The 21,155-nt window shown below is 37.6% G+C and overlaps 1 protein-coding gene across 1 annotated transcript in view; it reads left to right on the forward strand.

Annotated features, from left to right (window-relative positions):
* The window catches only part of NLN (neurolysin), a 99,928-nt gene that overhangs the window by 24,403 nt on the left and 54,370 nt on the right, over positions 1 to 21,155 (forward strand). Inside the window, exons 2-3 of the mRNA XM_082651298.1 lie at positions 13,389 to 13,648; positions 17,403 to 17,551. Coding sequence (XP_082507424.1) covers positions 13,389 to 13,648; positions 17,403 to 17,551 — 409 coding nt within the window. The remainder of the gene's footprint in view (positions 1 to 13,388; positions 13,649 to 17,402; positions 17,552 to 21,155) is intronic.

Raw genomic sequence — 21,155 nt, forward strand, 5'->3', positions numbered from 1 at the left:
TCTATCTGTGCTGTCCACTATGGGAGCCACTTGCCATGGTGGCTATTGAGTATTTGAAATGTGCCTAGTGCAACTGAAGAACTGAATTTTTAATTTTATTTACTTTAAATTTAAGTAACCACAGGTGGCTACTGTATTAGAAAGCATAGATGTAGTGGATAAAGTGCTGCTTGGCTGGAGGCTTCAAGGTGGAAGTAGGCTAAGTGCCTAAAAGAACAGGTGAGCCTTGGGGAGGTGCATGACTGGACTTTGGCACTGGTGAAATCCAAAACTACGGAGCCCCGTGGGCTCTGATGAAAGGAACCTGGACTTGAGCTGTGGCCTGTAAATTGTAAGGAGAGGGGCGATTTAGTTAAATCAATGGCTGAAAATGACAACTTTGTGATCAGTAGGGATCAAGATTAAAAAGAAATGGTTCTGACATAATAGCCAGATGAGAAATAACTAAAAGAAACGTGTAGAAATTCCAGTCGAAGGGGTTCATGAAATGCAACCTTCATAGCTTGTAGAGAAACATTAGTTCCAAAGTAAATACTAGGAATATTTGCCAAGTATTTTAAAGAATTGGGGCAAATTTCAGGTAATGCCGTGCAAAATGTGTACTACAACACAGTAACACTATAGGGAAAGAATGGGAGCATGGATTAAATGTAAAGTCTGGGGAAATGGAAGTTGTGACATTTTATGTAGTGGAGTTTCACTCTAGTCCTGGCCCTAATAAGACACACTTTCCTGTATGGATGTTTATTTGTGATGATGAAGGGAGATGGTGTTGCGGTAATGTTTTAGCCACGTCAATACCATCTCATTTCAAATACATAAAGCATCTTCTATTTGCTCAGCAATGTGCTAGGGTTGTGACACAAGGTATGTACAATGGTTATCGTGCTGGACAAGTCCTAGTCTGATTTGGCATACACAAACCAGTTGAACAGGTGGATGACCGTAATTTAAATGTCTAAAATGAACGGCACAGATAAAAGGTGATAGAAGCTCAGATCTGTATGAACTGGAACGGTCAAAGACGCCTTGATGGGAGGACTTGGAGGCCTTTAAACTATACTTCAGAAGAAAATGAATCAAGCAAATCAGAACATTTCTGAAACTACATTCCATAAGATGTTTTGCTAAAGTTTTAGGACACTAATTAACTCACAGTAACTGTAGCATGCTCATTTGTCCAAACGAAATTCTTTAGCCTGGTGATCTCAGTCAAAATCTATACTACTTGCTTTCTTCGCCTAAATACTTTATTTGGTTTTTGGACATAGGAGACTAGAACCCTAACAAATGCATCTTCTTGTCAATTCTAGTAGCGTATTCTGTATTATTTCTTGGTTAGAAATTCAGCGTTGTGTGTTGAAAGTGCTTTAAAGACAGGAGAAAATGAAGGGGTAGTTGGAACTGAAATAATAGAGAGCCTGGGAGTTTGTAGGGGGGAAAAAAAGCCTAGAGTTTAATCAGACAGTAGGAATCTCGGATTTAATCTAGATTTTCATGTTCACATAATTGCAGGTAATAACTCCTGTAGAGAAAGACAAGATCATGGTATATTGCCTGCTTTCAAATTTTGTAGCTCTCAGTTGCAAAAAGTCAATAAAAAATCCTCACCAGATTCTCAAGGGTACAAGCACAGTTGCTAGAATGACTGCAGGTGCACTGGTTTTCCCACCCAAGTGCAGTTCTCCAGGGCTGCAGAGACACTGAAGGGGAGGAAGAGATCAGTGTACCAGCATCCGAAGTACTGGATGAGCTTGAAATCGTAATAAAGGAGAAAAGGAGGGATACTCAGCAAAAACAACTGTGCGAGAGGAAAAGCGGAGACAGTGCAGGGAGAAAAATTCTCAATAGATCAAAATGTTTTAGTTAGAAGTATAAGGGAATCCTTCTGTCCCCATTTCTTTTCTTTGGTAACAAGAATTATAAATCCTGAAAGGAATTAAGACAAAATCCCAGGAGGCAAGAAAAGAACGTATAAGATAAAAATTTTCATGTGTTCTGTTGACCCATGAAATCATGATTTCTAACTTCTGTTCCTTTCTTCTTACCCCTTCTACATTTAGGGAATAATACTACTTTAAGGAAGGGGTAGCTTTATATTAGTTGCAGTAGAAACTGTACAAGGGTGATTATTGATATAGCTGTTCAGCCTAGGTAGAGCTGCTGACATCTTTTTGTTTTGTTTTGTTTTGTTTTTTGCTGCTGACATCTTTATCAGTTTAACTGAGGTGTGCCGTGGCCAAACACTCAACCTTTTGATAAATGTTCGGAAGTAAATGAAAACCAGTGGAGGTCATCTTATCAGTGAAATGTTTGACATAATTTTCTTTTAAAGCTTAACAATAATGTTTAACAATAATGAAAATTTGTTCATAGTAATTGGTTTGTACTAAGAGGAGTGGTGAAAAAAGCAGGGTATTGAGATGCAGAAGTCTTATGTTTTATTCATCAGTCTCCCTCTTGCTGTTCCCTACCTCAGTAATCCCGCGGCCAGTCCCTTCACTTGTACTGCAACTTCCTTGGCTGACTCCTTGTTTAAGGCCTCAGTTCTGTGTATCCATGAGGGATTGTGGGAATAATTATTTTGGAAATTTTCAGCCAACACACTGAACTTCACATCCCTATTATTTTAGGTCACCACCAAGCCTGTGAGACCCTCCAGTCATCCATCATTTCTTATATTCTGACCTCCTTACTTGTTTTTTCTGTGCTCATTCCTTTATCAGTTTTCATTCCTTTTTCTGTTAGGATCCTGTATGAGGCAAATAACATAAAAACACATTCAAACTGCCTTTAAACAATATGCTCACATAACTAGAAAGTCTAGCTCTAGGTCAGCCTTCAGAATTAGTTGATCTAAGGGATCAGGGATGTCAGTAAATATTTGGTTTCCTTTATTCTTCCAGTCACAGTGTTTATTTCATCATAAGTCAGGTTCCACTCTTTCTCATAAGATAGATGCCAGCTACAGTCAAGGACACCAGCTTGCTCAGTTACATTCAATAGGAATGAGACCCCTTTCTCTCACAGGAGTTCTGAGGGTGGGGGCAGCCACCTTCAAAGTTCATGGACTTTGCTGGGGAGGCATGGGTACTGGGAAGAAAATGTGTATGTAATCAGATGGGGAAGAGGTGAATGACTGGACAGCCAACACATATTTAGCTATTGGTTGTACTCGGACTCCTCCTTTGTTATTTCTGGAGCCCTTGTCCCATAGTAAACAGACTCCTCCATTTCTTCATATTCTCTGGATCCTCTCTTCTCCTCTTAACCTTTACTGAAATCCACTCAACTCTGAGGAAAGTTTTCCCCATCTCTGTTTCTTCTACACGCCATACCGCTAAGTAAGGAGGAAAGATCCACATCTTCTTTGTTGCCCGACTCCCACCATGTCTCCCGTTATACTCCCAGACCAACACTTCTTCACCGTGGTGTAAAAACACCTTCAAGGCTCACGGGACCCTGCTCATGATGTCCTCTCCCACCCATCTGGTTGGTCCCCTCCATTCTTTGAAGGTTTTGTTTCCTGGTTCAGTCTTCCTTTCTACTCCCAGGCCCAGCCATCAAGCTGCTGATGCCAGTGTTCACGTAGACGGTCGGTTCTTTGCACTCTTCTGCTCATTTATATCAGTCCACTTCCAAGAAAGTATCCTGGTTCTTGTCAGGCTTAATCTTTGATTTCTTAAATTCAAACATATCTCTTTTTTTCTTTTTTACTATAACCTAACTACTTCCATTTTACCTGTTTCATTGATTTTACTGAGACTGTAGTCTCTTCCTATCTAAAACAATTTGCTCTGCTCGTGGTATATATGCCATTTCTTCCTACCTCCATTAAGACCTTCCTCCATATGTCTTTTTTTTTTTTTTTTGTCAGCACCATGCAGCATGCAGATGCAGGATCATAGTTCCCTGACCAGGAATCAAACACATGCCCCCATGCATGGAAGCACAGAGTCTTAACCACTGGACCACCAGGGAAGTCCCAGTGCTTATGCCATTTAATAATTAATTTTTAAAATTTGTTTCAAATAGAATCATAAAAAATGTTAAATTGCTCAATGTATTCAAAGAAAACATAAATGAGTATTTATTTTCAAAAATTTTGAGGTAAGACCAAGGCCTTTTGGTTAAGGGTGAATAGCTGGATTGGCATTCCTCACTGTCCTTGAATAAACTCTACCAGAAATGCATTATTTTCACTTCCAGTTTCAGTTTCTTTAAAGTGAAGCAAGAACACTCCAGACACACATAAGTAATCTGAATTCAGACGCCTTCTGAATCTTTGTAATTCTTTTCTCAATCTTCTATAGCAGCAGTTTTTTGGTTGGCTTTTTAGTAACTGTCTTTTTTAAAGTATTCCCAAGATAGTTTACCAGAAAAAAAGATCATTCTTTTTGCATGCATTTAATCAGTTAAATATTTAACTTACGTTAAAATGAGTATAGAGGGGTGGAGTCGAGGTGGAAGACCAGGAGGATGTGGAGTTCGAGTCTCCTCACAACTAGGGCACCTAACAGGCACTGGTGGGGGACCATGGACACCTAAGGGGGTGGGAGGAACCCCCGAGCGACTGGGTAGGACGTGGGGGGTGTGGATGGGGGGAGGAGAAGTGGAAGTGGGACGGGAGGTGGGTCCCAGGCCTGATCGTCTTCCCTGTAAGGCTCCCTTTCACCATGCTAAGCCTAAGCCCCACCCCCACATCTCCACTCAGGGCCTTACCTCCCTCCAGCTGTGTGGGTCCCTAGCCTAGGCCCCGCCCCTGCCTAAGCCCTGCCCCCTGCCTAAGCTCCACCCCCACAGCCAAGGCCTTTTCTGGCCTTTTTTTCTTTTTTTTCATAAATTTATTTACTTATTTATTTTATTTTTGCTGTGTTGGGTCTCCACTGCTGCGTGCGGGCCCTCTCCAGTTGCGGCGTGTGGGGGCCACTCCTCGCCACGGTGCGTGGGCCTCTCATTGCGGTGGCCTCTCCCGCTGTGGAGCATGGGCTCCAGGCACGTGGGCTTCAGTAGTTGTGGCATGCAGGCTCAGGACTTGTGGCTCGCAGGCTCTAGAGCGCAGGCTCAGCCGCTGTGGTGCACAGGCTCAGCTGCTCCGTGGCATGCGGGATCCTCCCGGACCACAGCTCAAACCCACGTCCCCTACATTGGCAGGTGGATTCTTGACCACTGCGCCACCAGGGAAGCCCCTGGCCTTTTTTTCTGTTCTTTTCTTTTCTTTTCTTTTCTTTTTAGGTTGTGGTTCTGTTTTATATTTTTATTTTTTCTAATAAGTTTTTTATTTTTCTACTTTTATGTTATTCTCTATTCTTTGTTGTTGTTCTGTTCCTTTTGGCTTGCTCCCCCCCACCCCATTTTTTTTTTCTGTTGTTCTGTTTTATCTTGTTGTTGTTACTTCACTTATATTTTTATTTTTCCTAATATATTTTTCATTTTTCTAATTTTATTTTTTGTTATTTTACTGTTCCTTTTTTTTTTTTTTTTTCTTTCACTATGCCACATGGCTTGCAGGATCTTGGTTCCCAGGCTGGGGGTCATACCTGAGCTCCTATGGTGGGAGCATCGAGTCCAAACTGCTAGACTACCAGAGAACCTCACTCTCCAGGGAATATTAAGCAGAGTGAGGTCTCCTGGAGGTCCTCATCTCGGCACCAGAACCTGGCGCTACCCAACTGCCTGCAAACTCCAGTGCGGGATGTCGCAGGCCAAACAACCAGTAAGACAGGAACACAGCCCCACCCATCAAAAAGAATGAGAAAACAAAAAAATATGTTACAGACGAAGGAGCAAGGTAGAAACCTACAAGACCAAATAAATGAAGAGGAAATAGGCAACCTACCTGAAAAAGAATTCAGAGTAATGATAGTAAAGATGATCCAAAATCTCGGAAATGGAATGGAGGCACAAATCAAGAAAATACAAGAAATGTTTCCCCTAACATGGGAAAGGAAATAACCACCCAAGTCCAGGAAGTGCAGAAAGCCCCATACAGGATAAACCCTAAGAGAAACACATCAAGACACATATTAATCAAACTGGCAAAAATTAAATTCAAAGAAAAAATATTAAAATCAGCAAGGGAAAAGCAACAAATAACATACAAGGGAATCCCCATAAGGTTATCAGCTGATTTTTCAGCAGAAACTGTAGGCCAGAAAGGAGTGGCAGGATATATATAAAGTGATGAAAGGGAAAAGGTCTACACTCTACTCCACAAGGATCTCATTCAGATTCAACGGAGAAATCAAAAGCTTTACAGACAAGCAAAAGCTAAGAGAGTTCAGCTAAACCTCTAGGAGGGAAACACAAGAGAAGAAAAAGACCCACAAAAAAAACCCAAAACAATTAAGGAAATGGTAATAGGAACATATGTATCAGTAATCATCTTGAATGTAAATGCATTAACTGCTCCAACCAAAAGACACAAACTGGCTGAATGGCTACAAAAATAAGACCTGTATATATGCTGCCTACAAGACACCCACTTCAGACCTAGGGACACATACAGACTGAAAGTGAGAGGATGGAAAAAGATATTCCATGCAAATGGAAATAACAAGAAAGCTGGAGTAGCAATACTCATATCAGATAAAATAGACTTTAAAATAAAGACTGTTGGGCTTCCCTGGTGTCGCAGTGGTTGAGAGTCCACCTGCCGATGCAGGGGACATGGGTTCGTGCCACGGTCTGGGAAGATCCCACATGCCACGGAGCGGCTGGGCCCATGAGCCATGGCCGCTGAGCCTGCGCGTCCGGAGCCTGTGCTCCACAACAGGAGAGGCCACAACAGTGAGAGGCCCGCGTAGCACAAAAAATAATAATAATAATTTAAAAAATAAAGACTGTTACAAGAGATAAGGAAGGACAATACATAGTGATCAAGGGATCAATCCAAGAAGAAGATATAACAATTATAACTATTTATGCACCCAACGTAGGAGCACCTCAGTACCTAAGGCAAATGCTAACAGCCATAAAAGGGGAAATGGACAGTAACACAATAATAGTGGGGGACTTTAACACCCCACTTACACCAATGGACAGATCATTCAGACAGAAAATAAATAAGGAAACAAGCTTTAAATGACACAATAGACCAGATAGAGTTAATTGATATTTATAAGACATTCCATCCAAATGCAGAATACACTTTCTTCTCAAGTGCACATGGAACATTCTTCAGGATAAATCACATCTTCGGTCACAAATCAAGCCTTGGAACATTTAAGAAACTTGAAATTGTATCAAGCATCTTTTCCGACCACAATGCTATGAGATTAGAAATCAATTACAGGAAAAAAAACTGTAAAAAACACAGATACATGGAGGCTAAACAGTGCACTGCTGAATAACCAAGAGATTGCTGAGGAAGTCAAAGAGGAAATCAGAAAATACCTAGAGACAAATGACAACAAAAACATGACAACCCAAAACCTATGGGATGCAGCAAAAGCAGTTCTAAGAGGGAAGTTTATAGCAATTCAATCTCACCTCAAGAAATAAGAAAAATCTCAAATAAACAATCTAAACTTACACCTAAAGCAACTAGAAAAAGAAGAACAAAGCAAACCAAAAATTAATAGAAGGAAAGAAATCATAAAGATCAGAGCAGAAATCAATGAAATAGAAACAAAGAAAACAATAGCAAAGATCAGTAAAACTCAGAATTAGTTCTTTGAGAAGATAAACAAAATTGATAAACCATTAACCAGACTCATCAAGAAAAAAAGGGAGAGGACTCAAATCAATAAACTTAGAAATGAAAAAGGAGAAATTACAGCTGACACCACAGAAATACAAAGCATCATAAGAGACTACTACAAGCAACTCTATGCCAATAAAATGGACAACCTGGAAGAAATGGACAAATCCTTAGAAAGGTATAACCTTCCAAGACTGAACCAGGAAGAAATAGAAAATATGAACAGACCAATCACAAGTAATGGAATTGGAACTGTGATTTAAAATTTTCCAACAAACAAAATTCCAGGACCAGACGGATTCACAGGCAAATTCTATTAAACATTTAGAGAAGAGCTAAGACCTATCTTTCTCAAACTCGTTCAAAAAATTGCAGAGGGAGGAACACTCCCAAACTCGTTCACCCTGATACTAAAACCAAAGATATCACAAAAAAGGAAAATTACAGACCAATGTCACTGATGAATTTAGACACAAAAATCCTCAACAAAATACTAGCAAACAGAATCCAACAACACATTAAAAAGGTCATGCACCATGATCGAGTGAGATTTATCCCAGGAATGCAAGGATTCTTTAGCATACACAAATCAATCAATGTGATACACCACATTAACAAGTAAAGAATAAAAACCATATGATCATATCAACAGATGCAGAAAAAGCTTTTGACAGAATTCAACGCCCATTTATGATAAAAAGACTCTCCAGAAAGTGGGCGTAGAGGAAATCTACCTCAGCGTAATAAAGGCCATGTATGACAAACCCACAGCAAACATCATTCTCAATGGTGAAAAACTCAAAGCATTTCCTCTAAGATCAGGAACATCAAAACAAGGATGTCCATTCTCGCCACTGTTATTCAACATAGTTTTGGAAGTCGTATCCACGGCAATCAGAGCAGAAAAAGAAATAAAAGGAATACAAATTGGAAAAGAAGAAGTAAAACTGTCACTGTTTGCAGATGACATGATACTGTACATAGAAAATTTTAAGGATGCCACTAGAAAACTAATAGAGCTAACCAATGAAGTTGGTAAGGTTGCAGGATACAAAATTAACAAACAGAAATCTCTTGCATTCCTATACACTAAAAACAAAAGATCAGAAAGAGAAATTAAGGAAACAATCCCATTTACCATTTCAACAAAAAGAATAAAATACCTAAGGAGGAATAAATAAAATACCTTAGGTAGGAATAATACCTAAGGAGGCAAAAGACCTGTACTCAGAAAACTATAAAACACTGAGAAAGAAATCAAAGAGACAAACAGATGGAGAGATATGCCATGTTCCTGGATGGAAGAATCAATATTGTGAAAATGACTATACTACCTAAAGGAATCTACAGGTTCAGTGCAATCCCTATCAAATTACCAATGGCATTTTTCACAGAATTAAAACAAAAAATTTTACAATTGTATGGAAACAAAAAATACCCCTAATAGCAAAAGCAATCTTGAGAAAGAAAAATGGAGCTGGAGGAATCAGGCTCCTGGACTTCAGACTATACTACAAAGCTACAGTAATCAAGGCAGTAGGGTACTGGTACAAAAACAGAAATATAGATCCATGGTATAGGATAGAAAACCCAGAGATAAACCCACGCACCTATGGTCACCTAATCTATAACAAAGGAGGCAAGAACATACAATGGAGAAAAGAAAGCCTCTTCAATAAGTGGTGCTGGGAAAACTGGACAGCTGCATGTAAAAGAATGAAATTAGAGCACTCCCTAACACCATACACAAAAATAAACTCAGAATGGATTCAAGACCTAAATGTAAAACTCTTAGAGGAAAACATGGGAAAAACATTCTTTGACATAAATCTCAGCAAGATCTTTTATGAACCACCTCCTAGAGTAATGAAAATAAAAACAAAAATAAGCAAATGGGACCTAATGACTTTTGCACAGCAAAGGAAACTATAAACAAGACAAAAAGAGAACCCTCAGAATGGGAGAAAATATTTGCAAACTAATCAACGGACAAAGGATTAATCTCCAAAATATACAAACAACTCATGCAGCTCAATACCAAAAAAACAACCCAAACAAAAAATGGGCAGAAGACCTAAATAGACATTTCACGAAAGGAGACATACAGATGGCCAAGAGGCACATGAAAAGGTGTGCAACATCACTAATTATTAGAGAAATGCAGATCAAAACTACACCTCACACTGGTCAGAATGGCCTTCATCAAAAAATCTACAAAAAATAAATGCTGCAGAGGGTGTGGAGAAAAGGGAATCCTCTTGCATTGTTGGTGGGAATGTAAATTGATACAGCCACTGTGGAGAACAGTATGGAGGTTCCTTAAAAAACTAAAAATAGAACTACCATATGACTCAGCAATCCCACTACTGGCCATACACCCTGAGAAAACCATAATTCAAAAGGACACATGTACCCAATGTTCACTGCAGCACTATTTACAATAGCCAGGACATGGAAACAACCTAAATGTCCATCAACAGATGAGTGGATAAAGAAGATGTGGTACATATATATAATGGAATATTACTTAGCCATAAAAAGGAGTGAAATTGGGTCATTCGTAGAGATGTGGATGGACCTACATCCACATCTCTGCGAATGTAGGGATGAGTTTGTCTTACAGAGTGAAATGTCAGAAAAACAAATATTGTATATTAATGCATATATGTGGAATCTAGAAAAATGCTACAGATGGATGAACCTATTTGCAGGGCAGGAGTAGAAACACAGACATAGAGAACAGACATGTGGACACGGGGGGAAGAGTAGGGTGGGATGAATTGGGAGATTAGGTTTGACATAAATACACTACCATGTGTAAAATAACTAGCTAGTGGGAACCTGCTGTATAGCACAGGGAGCTCAGCTCAGTGATCTGTGATGACCTAGATGGGTGGGATGGGGGTGGGGAGGGAGGTTCAAGAGGGAGGGGATACAGGTATACATATAGCTGATTCATTTCATTGTACAGCAGAAACTAACACAACATTGTAAAGCAATTATACTCCAATAAAAAATTGATATAAAATAAAATAATTAAAAGGAAATGAGTATAGTAAGCATAAACAGGTTTTGGAGCAATTAAACTTGACTCTTGGTGAGTATATAACTCAACTGGTTGAAGGAGAAATGTGGAAATACATTGGAAAATAATCTGCCAGCCTTGAGTGTAACCATCAACCAGTATGTTTCACATAGACAGTATCAGTTATTTTAGAGAGACAGTTAAAGGGGGTCAGTATTCTGGCTTCTCCTATGTTAAAAATGCACCCTTGTATGTCTCAGCCCCTTATACTGCGTTAGCTCTCCTTGTTTTCACAGCCAGCTCTATGGAGAGTTGCTGAGGTGCACTCTCTCCGGTTCTTTACCATCTCCATAGCCCTCGATCATAGTAATCTGACTTGCACTTCTGCCACCCCCCTAACACTGCTCTTGCCAGTCATCAATGACGTTCCTGTTGCTGAATTCAACAGAGACTCTTGTGTCTTTCTTGAGATTTGTACATTTCATACTGTTATTCACTCCCTTTTTCAGTGCTTACTTTTCACAATTCCTAGAACCCAACCTACTTGGTTTTCTTTCTACCTCAATGCTTAAACTAGAGTTAGAGCTCTGTTGTTCTTCTGTTCTCACTCTGCAAATTCCCTTGGGCTAGTTCAACCACCCATGTAACTCCAATTACATTTTTTTTTAATATCTATCTTTTTTTTTTTGGTTGTGTCAGGTCTTAGTTGCAGCACACGGGCTCTGTGTAGTGCCGCGCGGGCTTAGTTGCCCCACGGCATCTGGGATCTTAGTTCCCCAACCGGGGATTGAACCGGTGTCCCCTGCATTGCAAGACCGATTCTTAACCACTGGACCACCAGGGAAGTCTCCTCCAATTACATTTACTAGTAATGAATTCCACTTATGTGTGCTACAGCCGCTTCAGACTTGGCACGTCCAAAACTGAATTTCCCTTTGTCCCACCAGAGAGCCTCCTCCTTCATCTGAGTCCCCTGTTTTAGCAACAGAGCCTCTGTCCATCCCTCCAATTCCAAGACAGAAGCCTGGACGTCATCCTTGAGTATCTCACCTCCTCCCGACATCCATTCAATACCAAGTCATATTGATTCTTCTTAGTGAATATCTACTAAATCACTCCAATTCCCCCTATTTCCTAGTTAGGTATACCATAATATTATGCCCCAGTTACCATTATAGCTTCTCTCTGGGAATGATCTCTCTTTTCTAAACATTTCAACTCACTATAATTTGAGTGATTTCTTTAAAATGCATGTCTTTTCTCATCTCTCACCTGATTAAAACCCTTCAGTGGCTCTGTCATTGCCTTCAGAGTAGGTTTGAACTCAAATGATTCCCAAGGCTCTTCATTCTCTAGTCCCTACTTAACTTTTTCAGATTTTTCTTTCCTTACAACCTTTGACCTTTGGATAATTTCTGCACATTGTTCAGATCTTGGCTTGCTCGCTGTTCCTTCTAGAAAATCTTTCTGGAAAAGCTCCTTCTGTGCTCTTTCAGAGTTCTCCCTGTTGGCACTCATCTCAATGCAGTACAATTACCCATTTATCAATTAGTCTTCTCCATGATATAAATAGCAGGGTCCCAGTCAATTTGCCTTTTTATCCTTCGTGCCTGTCACAATGACCAGACACAGTGCATGCTCATAAATATCTGTTGAACAAATGACATTAAGCAAGTCACTTAGCCTCTCTGAGTCTCAACTGCATCATCTGTTAAAAGGGAATATTGTCCTGCCTATGGTTGTTTGGGGGTCTTGTAAGATAATAGGAATTAAGTTTAGTATTGTGGTTAAGAGAGTGGGTTCTGGATCTGTACTACCTGGTTTTTAATCCTAGTTCCCACCATGTAGCCAGCTGTGTGACCTTGGGCAAGTTACTTAACTTCTCTGTGTTTTAGTTACTTTGGCTAAATGGAAACAACCACAGTATCTGTCTCATAGTATTGTTGTAGGGACTGAGTTAATAAATGGAAAGTAATTAATACAGTGCCTAAACACAATAACTGTTAGCTATTAATTATAGTATTTTTATTTATAAGTTCTAGAATTATATATTATAAATATATATACACACATATGGCATCAGTTTTTAGTTTCAGTGTTTTAAGTGGGTAAAGGGTTGGTATCATTCCTTTATCTTTTAGGATAATACCATAGCTATACCAGATTTTATTTTTTAAGTCTTAAATTCAAATTGCCATAGTTGATTTACATGAAATTTTGGTAAAACATTTTTTAAATTGTTGTTCAATATAGAAAGAATTTTGAAAATGTTTCCTTGCTGAATATCAAAATATTGATTCTACATACATAGTAGGTGGATATTAGCACAGGAAAAATGTTTAAGTAAGAAAGATTACTGGTTTAATTTATAAAGGACAATTATTATGTCTTTGACACCTAACTTTATTTCTCTATATGATTTAATTACATAAGCAATTCAGTGTTTGGAAAGTCCAAATTCCATTAACTCTGTAACTATTCAAGAAAACAAGGAAGTAAAGAGCATTTAGTTTTGTGCATATGTATTCACCTGAAAGAAATTTGCTCAATTTTAGTAAAAAGTTCTTTTTCCTTTAAAATTTAATTAGATAATACACATTTGTGTGTTGACTTTGGACCAACAAAATGCCTAATTTTTATCTTTTTTCTGATTCTTCGTAGAATTGGTGGTTCCAGGATTTTATTCAGAATGACTTTAGGAAAAGAAGTGATGTCTCCTCTTCAGGCAATGTCTTCCTATACTGCAGCTGGCAGAAATGTTTTAAGATGGGATCTTTCACCAGAGCAAATTAAAACAAGAACTGAGGAGCTCATTGCACAGACCAAACAGGTGTACGATAATATTGCAATGCTTGACATTGAGGAAGTAACTTACGCGAACTGTTTGCAGGCACTGGCAGATGTAGAAGTGAAGTATATAGGTGGGTAGGATGCAAAAGCACATCAATATTTCATTTTGTGGGCATCATAACCCATTTTATGCTTCCTGTCTTGGCAATTCATTTTCCAATTTTATAAGACATTGATTTTTACATAATGATTTGTAATTGCTTAAATGATTAATGATTCATAATTGCTTAGAATTATTTATATTACCTGAGTTAAAATTTTTTATTACGTGGCAGAGGTGCTGTAAAATGTACAGTCTCATTACAACTGCTTTCTGGAGAGCAATATATATCAAAACTTTTGAGAAGTTCATACCCTAGCCCCGTAATTAATTCCACATCTAGGCATAATCTAAAGAAATAATCAATTATAGGAAAAATCATGTATAAACTTATGTATAAACAGGTACTCTATCATAGCAAAAGCTTGGAAACAACCCCTAAGTGTCAACAAGTAGAATAGCTAAATAAATTATGGTACATTCACCCTCTGTAACATTATGTAGCCATTAAAATCATGTTTAGGAGACGTATTTAATAACATTAAAAGGACAGAGAAAGAAAACAAATTTTAATAATGGCCAATATTTTTGGTACTAGGTTTATAGTCTTTCTGTGATTTGTAGATCACTTTTGGTTAAACATGAATTCTTTAAAGTTATTATAAAAATGAACACATTAAATTTAGTTTCTTTATCATTACTATTTCAGTAGGGATATAATGGGTACATTTTTATACATTTGTATTTCTTTTTAAGATATTGTCCATCTGTCCCACCTGTCTAAATGCTAATATATGAATTAAGACAGTGATCACAAAGATAAATGATCCAAAGGAGACTTTCAGAACAATTGATAATGGAGCTAAGATAAATTTGATATTTTAAGTGATCTTTCTCAAAGAACAGTGTGTTATTTGGAAGCAAGCATTCATTGTTTTTTCAGGTTTATAGTTGATTTTTCATTTACTCTTCATGCTTTTCTCTATTTTCCATATTTCCTACACTTAAAATATATTATTTTAATAATATAAGTATTAAACCCGTTGAGTTGTAAGGAATGAAGATTCATGCCAGTTTTCTCAAAGAATTGGATATATTTTGTAGGATAATTATGGCTAAACAACCTTGGCTGTGTAGCCAGGCATCATAAGAACATAGGTTGTCTGTAGAACTGAATTATCATAAGCATTTGTATGGATTCTGGAATTTGGAAGGTTGTCCAAAATCCTGCACAGCCCTAGTGACCTAGTCATCTCTTTTTCCCCACCAAGAGTTCTCTACCCTATGTCCCACCATAATAGGGACTTGGCTACTTTCTCTTCCCTCCGCATTTCTGTTTCAGTTTCTGCCTCTTAATACCAACTGCTTCACTCTCATTATAGCCACTAAATCTTGCTACAAGCCTTGAGCTTAAACTCTTCAGTAAAAAAAGTCTGGTTGGTCTTGTAGTTAAAGTCAAAGGAATGGAGGCGGTCCCCATTCAGCAGAGCTTTCCCAGCAGGCAATTTCGTGTGCATCTCCCACCCTGTATGTGGTTTGTCCTTGATTCACATACTCACTTCTTCAGTCACTTATGACTAAGACGGTGTGCCAGCCTAGTAGCTTATGCATTTAGCAAATGTAAAAATAGGTGGGGAAAAAAATCTTTAAAACAGAATTATCTTAAATTCTGTTTTTTCTTCCAGTCGTACATCTTTTAAATATACCTTTAGTTTTGTGGTATTTTTTCTTCCTCTCCTGTAAATTTATCTTTATGGGTTAATCATAAAAATGTTTGAGTTTCGGATTAGAGTTTTAAAGACTAACTTTCTCTTATCTGTGTATGTTCTCAGCCTCCTGCAGTAGCTGTTAAAACCCCATTTGTCCAGTGTCAGGTACCGGGCATCAACATTGTTTATAGTTTGGCAGTGAGAACATAAGTCTGGTTCCAGGTCTTTGTGGCAAAGTAAGGAAGGAAATGGTTTTCAATATTATTGTTTGTTTAAGAATATGTTTCCAGTTTTAGACTCCTGCATTTTGTTCTGCTCATTTAAGTTCTTGAGCAATTTTGATTCCTTCTTAATATCTTTTTGAGCTAATTTTTAAAAGTAAACAGAAATTGTGACTATCTAGTTAACTCACTTAAACAAGTGCTGTATGTATTAAATGTTAAATCTTACATTCTTTTCTTTCTTTAATCAAGGGACAAAAATGATATATTAAATCTAAAATAATAATTATCTAATTTGATTTTTTTAAAACAGACACTATGAATTTATTGATTTGTGGCAATTTTTTTACAGCTTTCTTTGTGACAATGATTTAAGAGGACTGATATGCATAAGGTAGCTTGTTTAACTGGACAATTCCGTGGTATGTAAAGGATAGCTTTACTGTCTACCATATATCACATGTGTAAATGTTACCTATTTATAATATCTTCAAAGTGCTAAAGATAGTAAAATTAAAATATATTCATTGTCACAGCATAACCACAACTATGGTTATAAACCATACTGATTTTTTTTTTTGGCTGTAGTATGGATTATTTCACTGACATCAGATTTTTGCCTAATTAAAGTCAAAATGCAAATGTTTGAAAAACCCAACAACCAACTTTGATATGTGAAAATAAGAGCAGATGACATTACTACCATCATTTAACAAGAATAGCCCCAGTATTCAGCTGCTTACTGAATATGTCCACTGAGATTTCTGAGAATTCTGAAATTGTATGCAGCTTTTTATATTTGTATGAATGTTTGCATTTGGGGGAGGGTCCATAACTTGGATTAGATTTTCTAAGGAATCTGTCATAAAGGTTAAGAACTTCTTTTCTAAACAAGCCCCATCCCACTAAATAGGCCCACTTGTTTCTTAAACATCCTGTTTGTTTGCCAGTCCCCATGCTTTCAGTCTCTACTTCTCCAGTCCCCAACTGAGCTCTTCCTCTCACCCCACCCATCCTCTAAGATCCAGCCTTCTCCACAAGGCATGGCATAATGCCCCAGCCCTCAGTATTGCAGACTTTGAATTTCTGTCCCATTCATTTGACAACTAAGCTGCTCTGTCCTGTATTGTTATCTTTTCATGTATTGTTCCCTACCCCCGACTCCCAGACTATAAAATGCCTCAGTGTAAAAACTATCAATACATCTTTTCTTTTCTTTATTTTTGGCCACACCGCTCAGCATTCAGGATCTTAGTTCCCTGACCAGGGATCGAACCCATACCCCCGGCCATAGAGGCACAGAGTCTCAACCACTGGACCGCCAGGGAAGTCCCCAAGAACTACATCTTTTACATTGGGAGATTGGGATTTACATATACACCCTACTATATATAAAATAGATAACTAATAAGAGCCTACTGTATAGCACAGGGAACGCTACTCAATACTCTGTAATGGCCTATATGGGAAAAGAATCTAAAAAAGAGTGGATATATGTACATGTGTAACTGACTCACTTTGCTGTACACCTGAAACTAACACAACATTGTAAATCAACTATACTCCAATAAAAATTTTTTTAAAAAGGACTACATCTTTTTTTTTCTACATTCCCAGCGAATAACTTGCACACTAAACATCCTTTGGTAAGTACTCAGTGTACACCCTTATTGTTCCTAACAATGCCCAGGAATAGCCAAGTCCTGTGTTAGATGCTGTTTCTTGATAGCCCTAGGAGCCTTTATGGACAGTATGTAATGAAAAACTTATATTCGGATAATCATTCATCTAGGTACAAGGTATTTTGCTTAATACTGACTTAAGGAGTCCTTATGGTTTTTTCCTCTGTTAACAGTGGAACGAACCATGCTAGACTTTCCCCAGCACGTCTCCTCTGACAAAGAAGTACGAGCAGCAAGTACAGAAGCAGACAAAAGACTTTCTCGTTTTGATATCGAGATGAGCATGAGAGAAGATATCTTTCTGAGAATTGTTCATTTAAAGGTAAATGATCTTATAATTCCCTTTAAAAGGAAAAAAAAAAACTGACAATAAATAAGTGAAAACCTTTGACCAATGATAAAAAGTATTTGAATGTTCCTAGATTTTGTTTCTAATTATTATGATAGTGGGCACAACATAGTGTTATATCACTTAGGTTTATGTTAAGTTACTAATTACATTCACTTAAAATTTTTAAGACCAAGTATTAAAAGAGTGTATATTCATAAATCTAAGGCTTTTTAGCCATCATGAACTTAATGGTTTGATGTAAAAACCTCTTTGAATTTTCAAAATTTTGCAAGGTTTATATTAGATCAGATCAACTAGAAGCGAATGGAGTTGAGTTATCTATAAATATCATGTGGTTTTGGCCATAATAATGATGACATACTGTTGATGCTGCATGCCAGAGACATTCCTATCTGTCATCCTTACATTTTTCAGGACTCACAGAAATTATGGATTAAGAAAGCTCTAAGTGGGTCTGCCTTGAGTATTTCAGGTCTTTTCATCAACGATGTTGGTTTGCTTCCTAGCATTTTCATCATGTCTTTGCTTTGAATTTTTATTTTCATGGAACTCAGCAATTTGTTTGGAAAACAACCAGTGTTTTACAATCCTAGGCATTTTTGTTTAATTTTGCACGTTGTATATGCAAAATCTCAAAATTTGTGTTCTTTTTAGCAAGTTATGACAGGAATTGAAATAAAAAGCAGTTTTATTTCAAATGTTTTATTTGTAACTCACTGTAGAATATGTAATCCAGAATTTATTTAGGCATGTAAGACGTACATGCTGCCTATTTTCTAATGTCAGACAAACATTTTTCACCCTTAATTTATGTTCATCTATGATGGTTCATAATTGTTCATCTTTGGCACTGTAAAAATAACAAATTAAAATAACTATGACTATTTTTTGCTAGTTAAATTGTTCTCTTTTCAACTTTTAGCTTCACTTGTTATTCTGTACAATTCAAATCATGGCCCTTATAGTCTCCTATTTTTATTTAATCCCAAAACAATCTAATTTCTTTTCTATCTGGATATTATATATGTACTGTAGAGCTTTTCCCCCACATTTCTAATTTCCTTTGATTAATTCTTTTTTCATCCTGACTTCTAAGTTCTCATTTGGGATTTTCTAGCCTCAAAAAGGTATTGCAATCTTAATGTTATTGAGTCTAATGTTTTTGTTACTTTTCCACTGTTTCTGATTCTTACAAATGTTATCAAGATATGGGAGGTTTGTCGCTTTAGATTTCTTTGTTAAACTTTTAAATATTGTTTGTATTGGCCTCTGATCCCACTAAATTTGGGAACAGATTGCTGCCTGCGTAGTAGACGAGACAGCAGCCTAGTACACTGTAAGTGACCTCATAAATGCCAGTGCATGTATCAGATTTGTTCATTTACTTGAGCTGGTTCACTTCAGTGTTTTATTATATTAGTTTATAATAGTTTCAGATTTAGTTCCATAATGTTTCCTCTTTCCACAGGAGTTTATTCTCATGCATGTGGATTATTGTGTGAACAATTTCAGGGGCATTTAGAATGTTAAGGCTACATCAGAATAATTTTAAAAATAACTATTGTGTTTGTTTATGAATTGGAGCTTATTTGGTGAATTTAAATACCTTCCTTGACAAATAGTTACATTTTTTAGTCAGTATTTTTAAAAATCTGGAACTATCAGAATCAGTTTTCTGCTAGAGTTGGCCACTTTAATAGATGGTAAATCTCATCCCATTCATAACTAAAGGACAAAGTTAGATATATCTAAATCCTGTATTTAATTTTTCCTGTAACACTGTAAATAAAATAGAGCTACCATGATATAATACATGAAGCCTTCCTTAGGCTGGGTAATAGGATTTTAAATTTATGTAGAGTCATCAATTTCAGGCATGCTCTCCTAAAATGAGGGTGCTCTGAATAATATGGAGGTCTCAAGATACCACCAATGTAGGCAATAATCAAATGTATTATCTTAATTAGAGATAAAATGTTATTTTAGCTCTTATGTTATTTTTCACTTAATATTGATGAATAGAAATGTGAAATTACTTTTGCCACAGTTCTTTATGGCAAAATCTGTGCTCAGTAAACATCCTATTTATTTGTTGATGTACAATATGTAACTCTAAAGCTTAGTGGCTGAACATAGCAACAATCATTTTATGTTCTCTCATAGTTTCTGTGGATCAGGAATTCAGGAAGGTATTAGTTGGGCAACTCTGGGGTCTTGCATGTGGTTTCAGGCAGTGGTGGCTGGAGCTGGAGCATGTAGAGGCTAACGAGTTATCTCTGTCTTCATGTACCCCTAGGGCACCTCCATGTAGTGTCTTTATGTAGGCTAATTTGGACTTCCTCACAGCATGACAGCGTCAGGGTGGTAGGACTTCTTTCATGGAGACAGAGGGCTTCAACGCAGATGTTACAATTAACTACACAGAAGCTGCATTGCATTTTATGACCTGTCTCAGAAGTCATGTACCATCACTTCTGCAATACCATACTGATGGACTAGTCGCTGTGATCTACCCGGATTCAAGGGCCACCACATCACAGTCTAGGAAGCATCATCTGATTTGCAGTCATGTTTCAAAACCTTTAAAATAAGCAATTTGTTGACTAAATGGATAGATGAAATCATAGTAGAGCATGAGACTAACCAGTGTGCTGTAGTCTTCCTACCTCCTTCCCAAGTGTGGCTAGTAATACAACTTTACATTTGTATAGCAATATAGTTATCTAAGTTAACTTTTATACCAATCTTGTGAAGTATCCCTTTTTATTAGTAGAGAAACTGAGGCTCAGAAATGGTAACTTTCCAGGAGCCATAGAAGTGGCTGGTAAATGTTTGCCAGAAATCATGTAGACTTTACACTAAAACCTCAAGGGAGGGACGTGTCGCATTTGATTCTATTTTGCATCTCTGGCAGAGTGCCTGGTACAAAGTACAGTAAACACTTAATAAATGTTCTTCAAACTAGAGTGAGAAACAGTGACAGATCCAAAAAATAGGTCTTCAGTAATTGATGCAAGGACATGGGTTATCCATGTGGGGTAAAAAATACTGGATTGCTCTTCACAACTAAATGAAAAACAATCCCTAATGGATTAAAGTCTTAAAAAGTTAAACTTTAAAGCTTCCGGAAGTTTATATAGAAATATACCTTTATGATATCTGATCAGGGAAGTATTTCTTAAGACACCAAAAGTGCTAACTATAAAATATAAGGCTGATAAACATGACTACATTAAAATAAAGAACTTTAATTAATAAAGTGAAAAGACGCTAATACAAAAAAAATACTCAAATACTAAAAAAAAAAGAAATTTACAAAATATGAAACTAGGGCTTCCCTGGTGGCGCAGTGGTTGAGAGTCCGCCTGCCGGTGCAGGGGACACGGGTTCGTGCCCCGGTCCGGGAAGATCCCACATGCCGCGGAGCAGCTGGGCCCATGAGCCATGGCCGCTGAGCCTGCGCGTCCGGAGCCTGTGCTCCACAACGGGAGAGGTCACAACAGTGAGAGGCCCGTGTACTGAAAAAAAAAAAAAAAAAAAAATGAAACTAGCAAAGCATTAGTACCTAGGATTT

This window comes from Grampus griseus, assembly GCF_964374135.1.
Source record: "Grampus griseus genome assembly, chromosome: 3".
Lineage (NCBI taxonomy): Eukaryota > Metazoa > Chordata > Mammalia > Artiodactyla > Delphinidae > Grampus > Grampus griseus.